Source organism: Leptinotarsa decemlineata, unplaced genomic scaffold (assembly GCF_025532065.1).
Source record: "Leptinotarsa decemlineata unplaced genomic scaffold, Ldec_3_MD MMD2_tig00000008_RagTag_RagTag, whole genome shotgun sequence".
Lineage (NCBI taxonomy): Eukaryota > Metazoa > Arthropoda > Insecta > Coleoptera > Chrysomelidae > Leptinotarsa > Leptinotarsa decemlineata.
Genome location: NW_027412537.1, coordinates 1,841,852 through 1,862,501, shown reverse-complemented (window position 1 = coordinate 1,862,501; position 20,650 = coordinate 1,841,852). Strand labels below are relative to the sequence as shown.

At 33.6% G+C, this 20,650-nt stretch overlaps 1 protein-coding gene across 2 annotated transcripts in view; it reads left to right on the top strand.

Moving 5' to 3' along the window:
- The window catches only part of DAT (Sodium-dependent dopamine transporter), a 102,035-nt gene extending 81,987 nt beyond the window's left edge, over positions 1-20,048 (top strand). For both annotated transcript variants that reach the window (XM_074170844.1, XM_074170845.1), the window contains exons 6-11: positions 4,194-4,467; positions 7,694-7,797; positions 10,297-10,534; positions 12,343-12,571; positions 14,176-14,444; positions 19,433-20,048. In XM_074170844.1, the coding sequence (XP_074026945.1) occupies positions 4,194-4,467; positions 7,694-7,797; positions 10,297-10,534; positions 12,343-12,571; positions 14,176-14,444; positions 19,433-19,567 (1,249 nt within the window). In that variant the 3' untranslated portion in view covers positions 19,568-20,048. The remainder of the gene's footprint in view (positions 1-4,193; positions 4,468-7,693; positions 7,798-10,296; positions 10,535-12,342; positions 12,572-14,175; positions 14,445-19,432) is intronic.
- Positions 20,049-20,650: the final 602 nt, after the last annotated feature.

Sequence of the window (20,650 nt, the reverse complement as noted above, 5' to 3'; positions counted from 1 at the left end):
TCTGTTATAAATGCTAACTGTCTTAAGAATTCTGGATCCTTAAACTTCTCTTCCAGTTCAGTTGTGTCAGATGAAACGTATTTGTTGAGGAATGCAGGGATTTCCTTTCTTATGGCAAAAAATCGTTCCATGCACTTTCCTGCACTCAGCCACCTTACATGGTTGTACATTAGCAAGTCTCCATACTCAGCCTCTGTTTCCACTAAAAACTGCTTAAGTTGCCTGTGTAAAAGAGATCGATTTCCACCTCTAATCATATTTATAACCTTAATCACGGTTTGGAAAACTTGATCTTCCTTGACTGATTTTCCACATAAAGCTCCCTGATGTATAATACAATGAATTGTTGGGCAAGTGACACCATTCTCTCGAAGCAGACCCACTAATCCAATTTTTTTACCTGTCATTGATGGGGCCCCATCTGTTGCTATGGCTGAACATTTATCAAAGCCTCCAATTCTGTCAACTGTTTTCTTCACAGCCTCATAGATGTCTTTTCCTTTTGTTGTTCCATATACTATCTATAGTATAGATAGCTGTAGCTCAGCTGTTCACATCGGATGTAAGTGAAAATGATAAACATCCCATTTATAGATCATTTTTTAGAGACTATGTGTATTCTTGAACAATTATTAGTCAGTTTCAAATTATAGGCACCGTATTGACAAAATTGAAATTCCTAGTTTTGTCCTTGGAAATTTATTTTCTGTCAGTTTTCTTGTGCCTAATTATAATACAAAAAAACTAATTTCAAATTATTGTATTTTTTGCACCTTTTCGACCTAACATTTACATATTTCGTAACTCCGTCGAGTGTATAGATGTTTACTATGTTTTTTCAATCGCAAAGGTAGAATGTTAAATGTCATTTGAATTGGGTACCTATCTTGCAAACCTTATTATGTTTAGAACGAAAATACTATGTAGTAGAAACCGCAGTAAAAGCTGCAGAAACAATAGAAAGCGATTTCTATGTCGAGGTTGGTGGAACTTTTATTCATCTTGGATAAGCAAGGCATGGGTTTTCTGTCAATCTCATTGAAAACTTTTTTGTAATGGGGCTTGTCAATTATTACTTATACCATGTGAACCAAAAGAGATACTAGATTTCTACATATTCATCTTAATACCAAAACTGGAAACTTTCTTTTAGAGACCCTATGCCAATACATATTCCATGCATATCTAGTCATACAGAATTTAGAAAGGCTGTGGAATGTTTATCGCTAGATCAGAATATTGAAATTTCAGTATTTATTATTAGGTTGTTTCAGAAGGTTTGTCCGTTTTAATGTCATGTGATTTTGTAGCTCCATATCTCAATGAATATTTATTAAAACTAATTAATACAGTTTATTGTATGATTTTCACTATAGTTTTACAAAAACTACGTAGTACTCTAAAAGTCACTTATAAATCATAACTATTTTATACTCTAACATATTACCTACTTGTATTCCTACTTTCTAATGAATGAATCTATCTGAAAAGGTCAGGTATGAATTCATCAACTATATGTGAATTCAATCAATTCTCTCCACCCTTCTATCACATTCACTATGGAGATGGAAAAGAACGACTCTATAAATTTGTTGAACTTGACAATAACGAAAGTTAACATGATTTTTCAATTTATCGTAAACCAGCACATACAGATATTATCATTCATAATTCGCCCACCCACCCGTATCAGCACAAAGTAGCAGCATTCAACAGTATGATCCACAGACTGATACATGTGCCTTTGTCAGAGGCGAATTTCAATAAAGAACTGGACATAATAAAACAAATAGCCGTCAACAATGATTATGATAGCAGTCTAATACATTCTTTATTATCACAAAAGTTATACAGCCAAGCTTTGAAGAAAGTTTACCCAATTCTAAGAGAAGAACATAGAAGTTACCACACCTTAACCTACTTATAGGCCAACCCACTACAAATATTTTAGATTTTCTGCACAACAAAGGTGTAAATATTGCTTTAAAAACCAACAGCAACTTAGGTATGCACATTAAGAATAACAAAGATAAAAATTCAGTTTCAGAAAAATCGGGAGTGTATAAATTATCCTGTGGGTCATGTCCAATGTTTTAATATGGATTTTCATCATCATCATCATCATTTCAGTATCGGCCAGTTCTATTCGACTGAATATTTATTGTACTGTGTTGTGGTATATACTGATCGATAGAGAATTCTGTTCTCTATCTATACATTGATGCTGTTCACTTTTTTTCCCTTCGAATTCGAATTGAACAAAAGAGCTGCCGAAACAGCCTGAAAAAAAAACCAGGCATTTGGAAATGATAGTGTTCGACATTTCATTCCGGAGATTTTAGCCTCGAAGATGACCCCGAAGTAGTCGACCTACGGTAATATACAACGAGGATTTGAGAACCCTGGTGGAGACTGACCCATCACAAACGATGCGTTTGATAGCGGAAGAACTGGGAGTCAGCTCCCGATCGGTTTTTGATGGTTTTAAACGTATTGGAAAGACAAAAAAGCTCTAAAAGTAGGTGCCCCACGATTTGAACGATCGACAGAAATTGTCACGTTTCGAGGTTTGTTCTTCTTTGCATTTCCTTAACCAAAACGATCCCTTTTTGGATCGGATCGTCACGTGGATCCACTACGACATGAGGAGACGTTCAGGACAGTGGTTGGACACCGATGAGCCACCCAGGCACTTCCAAAGGCAAACACCCACCAAAAAAGGCCATGGTTACTATATGGTTGTCAGCGGCTGGTGTTATTCACTATAACTTTCTGTAACCGGGCCAAACCATCACATCAGGATCCTATTGTGAGTAAATCGACGAAATTTACCAAAAACTGCGGCAGCGGCAGCCGGCACTGGTCAACGGAATATGTTCCATCCTTCTTTACGACAACGAATGTCCGCATGTTTCAGAAATCACCGTCCAAAAATCAAATCAATTCAGCGTGAAAATTCTACCTCACCCGCCATACTCCCCACGCCTCTTGCAATCGACAACCATCCTTTCAAGCACTTCGATAACCCTCCCACCGGTAGAACCTTCGCCAATTAGGAACAAGCAAAAACGGCATTCGTCGACTTCGTCGAATCCCGAGCACTCAATTTTCTTGCTGTGGAATTAACCAACTCATGTTACGGTGGCAAAAGGATGCTGCTTCAAATATCGCTTGTTTCGATTAAATTGAATTCGTATTCACCGAGATATTACAGTTTAAAGTAGACTCATAAAAACGGACAAAACTTTTTTTACCAACCTGATAGTTTTGTTGATCTGTAAATTTAATAAGTTCAGTTTTATATTCAAACTAGCAAACTAGCCGCGGCTTCGCTCGCATTTATGACATTAAATAAGTGTCAGTATAATAGAAATGGTTTCTTATTATAGTCAGTGGGCTATGCTTGAAGACCAGCAGTAAACAAATCTGAAGAAATGAACTTTAAACGTTCAAGCCAGTCTCGAATATACCTACATAGTAGGTTAAATGAACTGAGGCCTATCAGAAAACAACTACTTCCCTGGCTATTACCACGAAGGGCGTTGGATTATATCCGTGTAAAGTTCATTTCTTTAGATTTGTTTACTGCCAGTCTTCAAGCATAACCCACTGACGAATAAAAAAGCTTTTCTTCCTTATCCAAAGGAATCGGGCACATTTCGAATATGCAGTTGGTAAGTACCTCGTCCACTAGATGCAGTGATATTTTGATGGTCGCTCCAACTTAGGAAGAGGAATGAAATACTCTGAAAGAATTCCGATTTGCAATTATGGAATATCATTGACTTCAGGTCGATGATGGCCACTATCTCGCACTGATGAGTGGCTAATGAGCCCGAAACCGGTCTGCAAGTGTGCCCGTTCTAAAATTGAAGGTCGACTCTTTCAGTTGTATTGCCAATTGCATATGCAGGAAATTTTCTGTGAAGATTCCTGCACTGACGCCTGTTGGATATAATCCAACGCCCTTCATGGTATTAGCCAGGGGAGGAGTTGTTTTCTGATAGGCGTCAGTCCATTTAACCTACTGTGTAGGTATGTTCGAGACTGGCTTGAACGTTTAAAGATCTTTTTTTAGACAATAGAAATGAATCAATATGAGAACTATATGATGTTAAAGTAGCTAGATTTTGAGGTTTTTTTATCTCACATAATAGTTAATTTTAGATTTTTATATTAACTTCTTGTTTCAGTCGTGCAATACTAGAACTCCATCAAAGCGCTGGTTTGCATGATCTTGGCGACATCAAATGGGACATAGCTTTGTGCCTTCTAGCTGTTTATATCATTTGCTATTTTTCGTTATGGAAAGGTATATCAACCTCTGGAAAAGTTGTGTGGTTCACGGCACTCTTCCCCTATGCAGTATTGCTGATACTGCTGGTCAGAGGTATCACTTTACCAGGTTCTGCAGAGGGGATTCAGTATTATTTGAGCCCGAATTTCAGTGCAATCGGATCAGCAGAGGTAACATATAGGGTTTAATCGAAATGAAAATGATCAATGTTAGCAACAATAGAAGAATAGTGTTCTGAGATTTTTAAAAATGTCATATAATTTTGTACTATTTATTGAAATTGAATATTATGACTATTAAGTATATAATATACAACAAAAAGAATATCAACGAAGCTTTATTATGTAGGGTGTTGATGATATTCAAAGTGAACATTTCACATATTTAGAGTCTCAATAATTAATAGAGTGAAATTTCAGAACTTTCATCTGCTCAAAAACGGAAAAGGGGCAAGAGTAATTGGTGAAATAATAAGAAACTGGAAACATAGTATTTACGAGTACTATATAACATTTTCCTTAGAAATTGAATTCTTATTTATTTGTTTGATCGAAATCAAACAAATTTCAGATCTAGAGTTTAAGAAGTTGAAAACAAAATGAAATGTTGATTATATATTAATTTAAATTCACTATTATCTACACAATATCATTAGGAATTGGCTAATGAGTACATTTCAGTGCATTGAATATATTTAAATAAAACATGAAAAATATAACTAACCATATATACTGTAAGTTGTAAAATAGTGAAGGAAGATGATGATAATAATGTATCATATATTATGTTGATTTTATCCGAAATTTCAATTGTAAAGGTCATATCTACGAGGTAGAGACGGGACAGTGTTAAATACAGAAGTGTTTTTCGTAAAAAATGTAGATTCAAAACATTCTAAATAACAGTTTCCAAATATTGTCCTAGATTCTAGTTTGAAAACAAACAAAAGTGTAACTAGTTATGATTGCAATGTAATAAAGAAACAATTCAGTTCAGTTTCAGTTACAAAACTATGATGACTAATTTATGTCAACTATGATTTGAAAAACACATGACGCTTTATATTGACAATATATATTCTCATATTAAAAAAACACTTTATTTTGAGATTTCCACAACAGTTTACAGAACTCCGCACTATACAATACGATATTCTTTGGGTTTTATACCAACTCACCAGCAAAATTACGAAAACTGAAATAGCAAAATACCGGGTGACAGCAAAATTATTATATGCGGTGCCATTTAGTTATTTATGAGTTGAGAAACTTGAAATTCTGAATATAAGTATATTTCATCGAAGCCGATATTTTTTTTTATCAAACACTTGTAAATCTATACAGGGTTAATTGAAAATGAAGACAAGTAAAGAATTTCTAATGGAATCCTTACCATTTAACGATATAACACATGTTGCCATTTCTATTCAATATGGCGATACTGTAAAGTCATCTATAGAAATATTACTCGATCTAGGGAGGAAAAAATGCTGTTTTCGAATAAAAATTCAAAAATTTAAATTTTTCACATAACCATGTACTTTTTATCTCTAAAATCTTAATGAGTAGTGATATTTTTCAACTTTGACGACGAACTATACCACTTTCAATACAAAAAATGTCGAAGATACTATACTGTTCATTTTTCTGTACCAGTGAAAAAGTGAGCAAGTAGTCGTTAACTTACTATGATATAGAGCAGTTTTGACACTTTCACCTTTTCACCAGTACAGAAAAATTAAAAGCGTAGTATCTTCGATATTTTTTTGTAGTAAAAGAGGTTCACTTCGATGACGGAGTTCAAAAAACATCATTTCTATCAAGATTATGTAGATGAATGGCATTCTGGCATTTTGGCATTTTGAAAAAAAAAAAGGGTAAAATACGTGGATTAGTGAAACATTTCAACATTTGAATTTTCATTCAAGAACTTCGTTGTTTTTTTCTACATCCAGTTATTTGACAATATTTCTATAAATGACGTCATAATGCCTCCATATTGAATTTGAAGGAAACGGCTCCTACGCTGCCTTTATGAATAGAAATTTTAACATATTTTATATTATTGAAAAAAGGATTTTATATCCGATTGCGTAACATGTGTTATATTGTCGAAAAGAGAATTTTATATTCGATTGAATGGTAGAGAAAATATACAGGGTTCCATTCAAATTTCTTTTAATAGGGTTCATTTCTGGTAAACCCTGTACAGATTTTTGAGTGTTCCATCATTAGCTTCGATGGTATATACCCTCTGCATCTGTATCTGTAGAGTAGGGAGGGTGAGGGTAGGCCCACAGCACTTAGCCACATGTGACCCAGCCACATGTGACCCATTGTACATCCTCCCGAGGAGTCATCCTCCTAGGTCATCGTCCATCCTATCCTTTCCAGGAAGGTGGACAGGTCACTAGGAGACATCTCCTTTAAATTGGCAGGTGTAGGCCAAGACTCGCCGAACGCACACTCTCTTATTGACGATAACTCCGGACATTCGCATAAAACATGCCTGAGAGTTTCATCTTCCTGTTCACACATCCTGCATGGAGGTGTTTCCTCAGTGGACAGTGGCCAGTCAGAAGTCCTACTGTTTAGCGTAGGTTTTTCCTAGTCATCGCCAGACATTTCTTCGGCGCCAGCTTCCCAGGGTCGCCCAGGGTGATCCTGGCAAGACTGTATTCTTTGATTCCATCCCATCTCTTTAGGGATTGAGCATGGGTGTGACGTTTAGCTAGTTCCTCAATTGTCGAAATCGTCAGGCCGTTGGTGTCACTGGGTCCTAAAATTCTTAGTCCAGCCGCTTCCTTGGCTAAAGAGTTGGCAATGCGATTACCTTTACTCCTGTCGTGCCCTTTAACCCACCTCAGGATAATGTTATTATCTACCGAGGCTTTGGCTAAATCTTGGTGGCACTCTAGTACTAGCCCTGAGGTAACACGTTGTCTATTCAAGGCTGATAGGTCTTGTCTACTATCAGTGCAGATTGTTATTTTTTTTCCAGAAATTCCTTTACTGGTTTTTTTTGTGCCGATTGAGATACCAGCCCGTTTTGTTTGAGCCACGCTGGTATTTCTCCCATTCCCCACTCAATCCTTAGGTTTAGTGATCTGGAGTAAAATCCACATCCTGAGCCTTCTTTGGTTTTTGAGCCATCTGTATATATGCGTATTGTATTTGTAGCTTCTGACTCTGTGTTCTGTTTTATTTATATTTTTTAGGGTTTATTAAACACAAGCCTGGGTTCAGCTGCATCACTATACCCTCATTTTTAATTTCAAATTTAGTTGATTTCGTTGTAACCAGGTATATAGCATCTAGCCAATATATTACTGATAAATAAATCACTTGCCTCTATTCATAAAATGATCAATAATGTTGATAATAAATCTTTTCTTAGGTTTGGGTAGACGCTGCTACCCAAGTATTTTTTTCATTGGGGCCTGGTTTCGGTGTGCTACTAGCTTATGCATCCTACAATAAGTATCACAATAACGTATACAAGTAAGTAGAAAAAGTTTACAATTTCCTCATAAGTTCCGAATCTAAGTAAAATGTGAAAGTAACATTAACTGTAAGATTTGAAAGCCAACAACTAATGTTTTTTCTAAACAAACTATTTCTGTTCGACTGAGATGGTACATACAGAAACAAGCGATAGATAAGTGAAACTTATTTGGGTTGAAATACAATACAATGAATACATATCTCACATTGAATAATTCTTATTCAGGATTCAGAATATAATGAAATTCCTAGTCATATGAAATTCAAATGAAGGTTTTCTACCTCTCTATCTTTATACAAAAAATTGTGGGAATCTTTCAAAGAAAGGAAGAAAGCGTACAATTTGAAATTAAACTCTTTCATATACTATATTGCTCAGCAATCCCGTGTATGATATCTGATTGAATTCCACAACAAATCGTTGTACCTAACGTATGTTCATATTTCGAAAGTGTTTTTTCTTTCGTACAACTCAATGTTTATATAAAAGTTTGTGTCTGAAAGTTACTTCTTAGCATGATCTACACCTCCTTGTGAAGAGTTTTTTTTTAAATCAATTGCTATCTTACTTTCTTCTTCCTCTTTTTTCTATAACGATGAAGAAAAAGAAAGCCAAAACATTTCTTTCCCAAATATAAATCTCTCATAAAAATATACCCCTTTCCGTTTAAAATGTAAACGTAGGTATCTCACATTTCAAATCAGCATTTGAAGTTTACTTACAACTAACTTATCACTCAAATCGGATCTGACTATATAAATACATCTAACCTCTTCTTTACCACTTCTAATATTTATTTCACTTTTAAGTGAAAGAACAAATTCAATGGACTTTCTACCTACAAAAATGTGATTGCACCTCTTACTTTCAATCAATGATATACTCCCTAATATTAATAATAATAATAATCTATATAAATCTCAAGAAACAAGAATGTTCATAACGGGGATGAAATTTAAAATAGTAATTAAATAAGTTATTTGAATACTAACACAACAATTAAATGTACAGCACATTATTTCTTTAAATTAAATTCGAAGTAATAAAGACGATTACTTCGATGTCAAAGGCATTGAATGCTTGGTCATTAGCCTCGATGATATTATTAGGAAGATCCATAATTAATGTAGGTACTTGTATAGCCTGGTGCGGCTATTCGTAGTCCGTCAGATATGTTAAGTCGCAGAATAATTCTAAAACTAGATAAATTCTTTCGAGGAAAATATCTGGTCGGGGTTGGAATCGAACTCACGACGTTTCTATTGTGAGTCAGGGGCACTACCACCGCTATATTATTATAGCAGTGAAGGTTGCGCTAGTCGGACCCTATCCCCCATAGCCCCAATACATTCAGAAGGGCGCGCCAACATTATTTTTCAACGACCACCGTGGGGTAAGTGATCATTGGGCTCGAGAGTCATGTGCCCTGAGCAAACGCAATGAGCTAAGAACGACAGCCTTCTGCATCTGTCCTCATTATTATTTCAAAACCACATTGGGGTTATTAGGAGATGACAGTGTTACAGTTCAGGTGTATGAAAAAAGTGTAAATCAAATGTAATTCATGCATTTTCTATGCAAATTGAAACCGTAAAGTCTGATTTTGTACTTTGAGTTTAATCACAATCTTATCAAAAGAAACTTTCGAATTTGTGTAAACAGCAGTGCATACAGGGTGGCCAAAAGTTCTGAAACAGTATGTTGATTTGTAAAGCGATTTTTTCTCAAATTCAGTGTGTTAAAATACTTACAAATTCAGTCTAAATTGCCAAAAAAACAAATTCATTGGTTTTATCACATCGGTATATGTTTTTTCTAATTCTTTGAGAACTAGTCTTTCACATTTACAATAGTGAAAAACTTTTGAATATACTCATGGAATATTTGAAAATATAATTAACAAAAAATGTGTATTACAATCAATATTATGGTATGTGCATATCAAAACTGAAAAAATGGGATTTTTACGGCAAACTGTATATTTCATCAGAAAATGAACCATTTGGATTTTGAATGAGCGTGCATAAATCATTACAATGAGACGGATATAGACTACATAAACTATTATAATATATAGTCTAATATTTCTATTGTTTTTTTCTCAAATAATTTCGAATTTGGAAATCGAAATTTTCACTTTACTATTCGAAATTAAGACTTCAGTATCCGAATTTCGACTATATGAATCGAAATTTCGAATTATAAAGTCAAAGGAAAATTGCCTGATCGGTGAAAAATTAACAAGAAGAATTTCCATAAAATAATATAATACAATATAATATAAATATTTGTGCACAAATTAGTGATAGTAAATTTATGAAAATTTGTAATGGTTAATTAGTATTCCAAACAATCGCTTCCTTATCATGTACAATATAACTGAGCAATTGCTTTTTGATATTAAAGACGCATTTTCGAGATTGAAGTCAATATATGTATCTCTCCTGCGCTTCAGTATGGATATATCGATACCATTAACACATTTTTTGTTTCAGAGATGCTATTTTAACTAGCATTATAAACTCAGCAACTAGTTTCGTAGCAGGATTCGTTATATTCTCGGTTTTGGGTTACATGGCACATGCTGCAGGTCGACCTATTCAAGAAGTAGCTACAGAAGGTCCTGGTCTGGTCTTCATAGTATATCCTGCTGCGATAGCCACGATGCCAGGAAGCATATTTTGGGCGCTCATTTTCTTTATGATGCTATTAACTCTGGGATTAGATAGTTCGGTAAAGTATACAAAGTGTTCTCAGTTCTTATTTTCGATATATAGGGTGTTCCTCAATGTCATGTAATGTATATGGATGATTCTGAGAAAAACATGAATTCATGTCCTAAGTTGGTATAACAGGGCGCTAAACTTTCATGAATTATTACACAACTCTGAAGCCATAACGTTCTTCCATCGATATCCATGAAATGACTATAAAGAAACTATTGAACTTAGATTAGGTCAGCTTATACCTAACTTTTTATGGGGTGTTAATTTTCTTAGATCCTGCATTACTGACTACATTTACTAAAAAAGAAACAGATGGCTCGTGTTCAAATATTTTTATATCGTTCTTGATTTCTATATTTTGCACTGTTCAAGAGATATTAGGGGAAATGGCTTGAATGTTGAATGTCTAATAAGGAAGGAACAGTTACAGGCATTCTGAAATATTTCTGATGTTATGTTCCGACGTCCAACAATAATGGGTTGACAAAAATCATCTGGAGATGCTGTTTAAGTTTCATAAATTGTGATTTTCAAGTGAATCTACAAAAAATCTATAAGACATGAGTCGAATGACACTGCGAGACACTTCACTGATCTTTGATTGATTCATCTGAACTCAACTCTGTACTCATTATCATTGTAAAGGGTTGTATTCTAAAATGTTTGTCAATTTCAATGTCAAAAATATCATTAAATGGAATGTTGATAATTTATCTGCTGCCATAATATGTTGGTAAAGTTGTAGTAAGGTTAATATATGTCTCTTGTTGAAACAGATCAAAGCTGTCAAGTCCACTTAGGTTTTTCAAGTCAACATTACACTATTTGTTGCCAAAATATCAAGTAAATAGTATAATATCTACTAATTATTATATAGAATAGAAAGGTTTATTTAAATCTCATAAGGATACGACTGAATTTTGTACACGTACAGAAAAAATCGACAGGTTTTGAATATAACCAGCAACAAAAAACCTTTTAGAAATATTCATTTCACAAATATCGGTCATACTATCCCAAAAAAATCCCTTGTAGACTTCTAAATATTGCCTTACAGAAAAAACCCATTTCAAGCTGTGGGGTACCAATTAAAAGAATTTATTGGATGAGCAAGGGCGATGACATCTCCTCTTACGAAAACGCCATTTATTGAATCGAAATATCAAAAATAAACCAGTCAGTTGTCCAACCAAGATTTGCCATTGACCGGCGACGAGGTTAGTCCTGTGTTTCCTCTGCAGCTCCACCACAAAGTAACCAGTCAAAACTGGAGCCCAAGCGTGATCCAATACAGCGCTATCTGGTGTTATATCAAGTATGCGTTGTCTTCTGGCTCTAGTATTGACTATATGATTGGATATTTTTCTGTAACTTTATTTAAAATGTTTACAACTATCGGTGATAACAAGATATTTACGGCACCTTCATATAGGTATATTAAAATTGTATTCAAAATGTATGTATTTCTTCGTCAACCAGCTGTCACTTCCTTACGACAACCCTCAGAAGTCAAAACTCGTACGAGCTAAGGATTGAGAAGGTCTTGCTTTTGAATGTGCGATTCCTAGAACGGGTTAGACGAATCAATTCACCACTTTGTGAAAGTTGCTTTGATACGATTTCAGTTGTGAGATTTTCGATTTTCACTGAGTAATGCCTCGTTAGTCCTTAGCTCAAACAAATTTTGACTTCTGAAGGTTTGGTACGTAAGGGGCCGATATATGGTTGCCGGAAAAATACATTTCAAACTTTTCTAACTATAACATGGAAATAAACCAAAATGATCCGTTTGTTATTGTTTTGTTTTTTTTTCAGTTTGGTGGTTCAGAAGCGATAATAACTGCGTTGAGTGATGAATTTCCAAGAATCGGCAGAAACAGAGAAATTTTTGTAGCATGTTTGTTCACATTATACTTCGTAGTGGGATTGGCATCATGTTCCCAAGGAGGTTTCTACTTCTTTCATCTACTGGACAGATATGCAGCAGGGTATTCGATGCTTTTTGCAGTGTTTTTCGAAGCCATCACAGTTTCTTGGATATACGGTAATTTAATTCCTTTTGGGTGACTAGTATATTTTCGCAACACAAGGGTAATGAGTTTCTACATACTCTAATCACACTGTGATCTCTTTTACAACATAATTGATAATAACTTTGAAGGTTAGGGTTAACTAAAAGTCATATAGTCTGTTAATTACAGCTTGTCAAATCTAAGAAACGATTTCAAAGTCTCTGCTTAGGACCTCCCCTAAGAATGTCCATTCATTTTGAGACTGTATGTGTGAAAGAGAGAGAGAGATATATAATCAACAAGTCTTTTCCTAGTTTTGACAAGTTGTAGGTTCAAAGTGAGTGGGTTCATTAGTCCCTCCAGTGCTCCGCGAGGACTTAGTGTGGCTCACACCTATTCAAAATCGACCAAATGTATCCAGCTACTTAACGAACTCCAATAATTTATTTGGTGAGTGATCTTTCAGGTCAGCTGGCAAGAGTGGGACTCACACTAAACACTGAAAAGCTGATCCGTTCCGCGGCGGGGCAGGCAAAGAGTGTGTGCTCTGTTACCAGGGCCTGAATTTTTTTTGTGAAAAATGATCCACTCCAAAGTTGACAGACTTCATTTTTTTCAATCTATTTACGATCAGTACCTGATCGCCTGTCAGTCTTCAACTTCCTTCATCAGATAGATGAGCAACAAAATGTGTGGTTTGGAAAGTAGATCAGGGAGAAGGACCTGCTCCTCTACTGATGCAGATTCTGACTCAAACATAGAGATTCTTCCTCAAGTAGGCAGAACCGAACTTGTGTTTTCACTATATGTTTTAAAGTTTCGGTTGAGCAATTTCAGTTCCAAAATTATGATTTATATTCATCAATTATTTTGATGTCTATTAACTAACATGCAGCACTTCTTATTTCATCTATGAACTCTGCAATGACTACGGTTATGTAATGTTTACTTCAGATTTCGAGAATCCCAAAAAAATCTAAGGGCTTCATTTCAGGTGATCTATTGGGTTATAACGTCAGGTTTGATTATCCATCGATTTGGATAATTGCTATATAGCTAGTTTAGACCTAGCCTATCGTATTGAAGAGGTACCTTATCTTGCTGAAACATAATATCAGCTGAAAACTCAACTCGATCTATTATCCAAATCAGTAACTAGGCTGATGTGATCCGTTTAAATGGGCAAATATCTAACCTGATGTGACACGTGTAGATGTTTTTAAGGTGATATGTGACTGTTGAAATGTAAAATACACAACCACATTTCAGTTCGGAACTCGGAGTTGTTTGAAACGAAATTACCTCATGAACATTTCACAATATAACAAATAATGGTGTTAACAGACTTCGTTATTGTCAGGATGTCAGTAAAACATTTTGAACATTCTTTGGAATGAACCAGAATGAGTTTAAAATGCATTTCTTCTTGAAACTATGAAATTCATTGTTTGTTTGCGGATTTTCCGATTTCCGGAACACTGTATTTGTCGAATGTGGAGGATTATTTTGTTGTGGACTGCATTATTGTTTTTCACTAAAGCCTCACCGTTATTTGTAATATACACTAGCAATGAGACTATGCATTTGATCAGCTACTCTTCAGTTTATTAAAATGAAAATTTGCATGAAATTTCAGGAACCCAACGATTTTGTGATGACATCCAAGATATGATAGGTTTTGCACCCGGATATTACTGGAGATTTTGTTGGAAATTCGCCGCTCCGGTTTTTCTGCTATTCATCATCGTGTATGGTCTTCTGGGTTATGAGCCACTCAGTTATGAAAACTATGTGTATCCTGGCTGGGCTAATGTTCTAGGCTGGATGATCGCTGGATCTTCGGTGATGATGATTCCTGCTATTGCTGTATATAAATTTGCCGTCACATCAGGTTCATGCTACAAGGTATATTCAATTCAGTAATATAGAACTTGCATGAGTAGTACCTGATACACAATATCAAAAGTTTTTAGCATTCTCAAGAATTGTATAACTTGTAAATTCTTTTTGGGACTACGGTTGGTTGAAATTAATTATTTGAGTACTTTTAATTATCTATGACAAATTTTAAACTTAAACTCAGAAACGAATCCCGTTACGATCAAAGGAGTTATATAGTGTGGTACCCCTATTCCCCGTCCATGAGTTTTTTCCTGAAAGGGGTACCTTTGAAAATAAGGCTGGAAGTTTAGCCTTCCAGAAATTTTCTAGAACAGTCCAAAACATTCTGGATTATTCGGAAACATTTCAGAACATCTCAAATTATCCTGGAACCTTCCAAAATACTATAGAATGTTGTGGAATATTCTGGAACATAGTTGAGACTATTTGAAGCATTTTTTGTTCACTAAGAGTGATGGAAATGTTGTATTGTAAATATTCAAAATATGTTTTCAATGAAAATGTTTCACCTCTTATAATTTAAAGTTTGTCCTTTTATTCCAACTACCACACAATCTCATATCAAGCCCTTGGTCAAGGCTGTTTAGCAAAACCGAACAAGATGCATGAGCCTTTTCAAATACATATCTAATGAAAACTTTCTAATGAGCTCGAGTTTACCCCAAAACTAGAACTTGCTTTAAGACATCAGACAATGAAAACTTAAATATTAAGAAAAAAACATTTAATCAGATATCATTCACAGGATTCCTATACAATTTAATTAATGAAAGAAATAAAATTTCAGTTACATGTAACATTCTCATCCTCAATGCTAGACATTAATTATATTGTGTAGCAATCCTGTGAATGATATCTGATTTGATTCCATACGAATGTTTGGAATACAAATGGAATAGAGAAAAGCGTTCATATAAAAGTATTGGTTTCGAAAGTTTTTTTTTTCTTTTGTGTAATTCAATGTTTATATGAAAATAGCTGTTTCGAGGGGTCTTTTTTTCCCAGTTTGTGTCTGAAAGTTACTTTTTTGCATGATCTACACATATTTGTATAGAGTTAATTTCTGAAATGTTTTGTATCAAGAAGGAAGTAGAAGGCAAAAACCTTTATTTCCCAAACAATAATCTCTCCTAAAAATATACCCTTTCATTTCAAATAATTATGTTCATTCTCTAAGATGAGAATGAATGTCTGAAGTGACTTTGGCATAACTTTGTTTCTTGCTGTTTTTTTTTTTATATTTAACCGTCCACGATCTGTAAAATAAACAAAGCTATAGTGAAATGTTGATACAAAAAGTACGGCTCTATACAAAATTTCAAAAATATTCAGCTCCTTTGATTGAATCGTCAATATTCTCACTCACAAATTTATCGCAGATAATGTTGTCGAGTACTTCGAACAAATTTATTGTACATAGATCAATGATACCATTACATTCTGTAAATTTCATTTAGTTTGGACCTGCTGATCCTACCAAATTATCCTTTTCTGCATTTGTGATGAGAGTGAGACCAGACAGACCACAAAAGGTCGTGATTAATTCAAACGTATATAATCTGTCTTTCTTTCTTTTCACTATCTTTCAATGCCATTTCTTTCCTCCAGTTAGTTTGCATTGAAGAAATTAAACAACTGATGAACAATTCTCGATAGATATAACGTCTTAATAAATCAGAAGTTGAAATGTGCATTTTCACGATGATTACCGAAAGAAAACATGTTTTACTGAAGAAATTGTGGATGATATAATAGTTATGGCGAATGCGCCAGTTCTCAAAGTTCACACTTTTGACATTATTTATTATATTGCAGCGGCATTGGCATTGTTCAAATACGATTCTAAAAATCTTCACCTGAACAGCAACGAAATATTTTAAAAGAACACTATTTATTTTGTGTTCCTTGGAATTTTTTGGCTTTCAAGACTTTCACAATCTGAAATCTGAATGAGCAAATTGAAATCACTGAAGAATCCTATGTTTCAGTAGCTTGTATTTGTATTTACAAATTCTGCCTGACTCCGGTTGAACTTATCAAATTATCTATTGATATAGCTTTGTTCATTCTTCTGATTGTGGAAGGGTAAATGACTTAAAACAGCCTGAAACATCAACTTTCAAATGATGAATATAGAACAATTTCATAATAGTAGGCACTGAATCCTCAGAGATATTATTGCATTTAAACAAAAATATTTTTGTCAAGGTTATATAGAATATATATAGAATATATATTTTTTAATCGTTTTTACTTGTCTGTTCAATATTATTTCTGTACGCCACTACAAGAAACATATTAAGGCAAAAACTTCAGTCACTTGTAGTAGACAGTAGAATTTTCGCAGGTCTAGTGACACAGAGTGAGCTGTATTAGATAAATTTTCTAAAATTCAACTCCACTTAGATTCAAATAATGTTTGTGGTATGTTATGACTTGATTTGCGGAAGGTATTCGATACAGTAAATCATGATATTCTGCAAAAATTAAACTCAATGGCATCAGAGGAATTGACATGGTATCAAAATTACATTAGCAACAGAAAGCAGTATACTTATATACAGAGGAAAAAGTGTTCATTGAAAACCATCAAGTGAGGGGTTCCACAAGGTTCTGTTTTAGATCCGACTCTATTCTTAATTTACATCAGTTATATTACAGAACTGAATTTATGTGGTTCTATCAGTCTTTTTGCTGGTGATATAACCCTCATTTACTTTTCCAAAATTTATCATTGAAAAATCGATTTTATCAGACTTAAAGCTAATATTTCTTAGTTTGGGATCTCGTGAGTTACATTTGAATTTGGAAAAATCTTGCTATATAATTATATCCAGAAAAGAAAAGATTACAAAACGTTTTTTCTAAATTTCAATAAAAATTCGATAGAATTTAAGAAGAAAGTCAAACTTTTAGGTTTATATCTGGATCAAAATTCATCTTGGAATTCACATTTCAGTCGATTCAGAAAGAAAATTGCACCTCTTGTAGGTATCTTTTATGAAATATGAACTATAATTCCTTTTAAATATTTGAAAACAATTTATCTTTCTTTAATTCATTCGAATTTTCTATACCTAACATTAGTTTGGGTAACAGCTAATTCCTCTTATTTGAAACCTTTACAACGGTTACAAAATAAAATCATAAAATGTATGTATAAGCTGAATCAAAGAGAGAGAGAGAGAGAGAGAGAGAGAGAGGACCAGCAATCTGTATAAACCTAGAAAATTATTATTATATTAGGTGAATACACCATTTCAAAATATGCATGTTCATTCACAATGTAAAGACTAATAAAAAACATTCAGTACTATGTTGTTTTTACATAATACACTGCAAATACAAAATATAGTTTGACAACCGCACAAAAGTGAATTTGGTCAAAAATGTATTTTTCATGATGGAGTTAATTTATGTAAAAAAAATACCTAACAATATTAAAAAAATTAATTATACGAAATTCAAAACACAACTAAATGAATATATCCTGAAATAGGTTTAACATATTTTCATTATTTTTTTGTTTTTTTATTTGTTGTATTATTCTCAGTATATGTTTTTTTTTTCAATTTGAATATTACATTGTCCTTCCTACATCCATGAAACATGTTTCATAGATTTATTTTCTTATTATTTTCATTTCTGTGAACTTAATGCCTACTATTTTGAAACTATACTATATTAAACATTAAATGTTTATGAATAGGGATTACCTAAATTATCTAAAGATGAAAATTTAACAAAATAATGAAATATCGAACAAGAAAACATGAGCAGTGAACATTAAATTTGTTAGTAGGCATTAAAAACTACAATATAAAAAATTATAAATGATTGAATAAGAAAACAGGAGTTAAATAATCGATATGGGCAAATAGTCAAATGTGAAATTTTCCATAATTGACATAAAAATATTTAGATGATTCTGGCTATATGAAAATCATATATTTTTGTATTTTCAATTCAATTCATCAAATACTCTTTCAGTTGATTTTTGGATTTGAGAGCAGTTTTGGATTTTTTTTCTCCTCAGGAATTGTATATTATAATTCCATCATGATAAATTGATTTCTGTACAAAATTAGATTTGAAATTACTAACTGAATATCATTTTTCCATTTAGTTCATGTTTAAAATTTGATCTATTTGTTATTGAATGAATAAAAGAACTTTTTGTTTGTTTGTATAGTGTGTTCAAATCTAATATTTTTTTGGTTTATAGAAATTCACTGTAGATTCTGAGTACAATAATTTATATATGCATTTCCGTGTTAGGAATCACACGTTAAAAGGTGAGACCTCGTTGGTCCTTAGCTCGCACAAGTTTCTCAACTTCTGAGAGTTGTCGTTCGTATGGGGGTGACAGCTGATTAACGGAAAAACAGATTTTAAACAGATTTAATAGTTTTATTTTGTAAAGAGTTCAGAATTTTTATTGTGTATCTATTGGCTGATCCCCAAATAGAAATTAGATAATGCAGTTGTGAGTATGTAAGACTGAAATAAATATTATTCAAAGTGGTGGTTAGTTTCTTAGTGGCCAAAAGCTCAGCACCGTGAAAGCTATTCAACGCGGAAATTGAATATTCAAGTAAAATTTTATTGTGAGATTTTCACTGAATAGTTTACAAAATCGCTACACGTGTTTCACATACAGTATGAACTGTTTGTTGTATAGTGAAACATATTTTTTGGTTTTGTACACTGAAAATTCAACAATAAAATGTTACTTGAATAGATTATTGTTCTTCAACAAATTACATAAAAAAATTATACTGAAAATTTCGTCTGTTCTGTAAGTACATTCAATTAGGTTTTTCTTGATCATAATTTTAAATATTGAAAACACAGGTTTGGACAGAGGCTGTCCTCAATCAGCGTACTTGAATATAATTTTTTCTGTCACAATCTTTCAACACTAATGAAAACCCCTTTTCCTCAAAAATGTATATTGTCAAATTGAAATTATTTTTCTTTTGTTTCAATAGCGAATGAAAGTTCTAACAACTCCATGGGTTGATACTCAAAGGGGACTCCAAGTTAATGGAATTGTTCAATCAGAAAGTACCCAAGTGCGTTTAGCGGCGCCTGAAACTCCAGATCAGGCTCCAGCCGAAGTGTGAAATAAGAAATTGTCGAAGTTCCAAGAGTACTATGTTTAACAGTTTGTGAAATTTGTATCCGCTTTATAAATCTATATCTCTCCAATATGTAATTGATATCTCGTAGTCGATACATTACATTAGATAGGTATACTTCGTAATCACATCAAATTTTGCAATTATTTTAATCCCCATAAATAAATTTATTGTGTTCACGTTCCACACTGAGAAAAAATCCAAACAGAAAATAGAATACTATTTCACAAGCATTAACTTTTCCGGAGTTGAATATTTTGTTTTGTACCTGTTGTTCCTGAAATCATACAACAACGTATAAAATAGATTGAGAAATTGGTGGGATGCAGTACTAAATTGAATAAATGCTATTATTTCCATTCGACAATCAGGATATAAGTAATCCAATAGTTGACCTATTTTATATATCAGATCATATCAGATTCAGCTGATAGTCGGTATAAGAACCGACTCTCTAGAAGAGGTTATATATTTTAAGCTTTTAGGGTGACATTCATACCCGTGATTATTTCTGGATTAAAAATTTTATGGTATTTTCTCAAAGTAAAACTGGTTATGTAGACAAGTCAACAATGAGTATTCAGCATTTTTCAACGATCATGTAGAATATTATGATGAAGATAAATAAGTGTTGAATTCATCCACACCAGGGGAGACCGGGTTCCAGTCTCATCAGTTTACTAGAATTTCCGATGATATATATCATTTCATGTATTTTTGATGTGACATCTTTGGTTCATGATATTACTATCCGTTTTCATGAATGAATATTGATTCGGAGTTATTTCAGGGGGTTATGTTTTGAAATATGTTTTGGGGATGGTTGTCTCAACTTGACGGGTCTGGTAGTCACATGTGACAACTAACACCATATATATGTGCTGCATTTTCTGTTGACTTTTTATGCTTCTGCTGCATACAATCTTGTTTTTTTTAGAGAAAATCGTAGAAATGTCACAGCAACATATGAGAAAATCTGATTGACTAGTATGACACGCAGTGATACTGCGTACTGCAGGAGAAGTGATTTCGAGATTAATTATTATCGCACTCTGACACGGTTTTGTT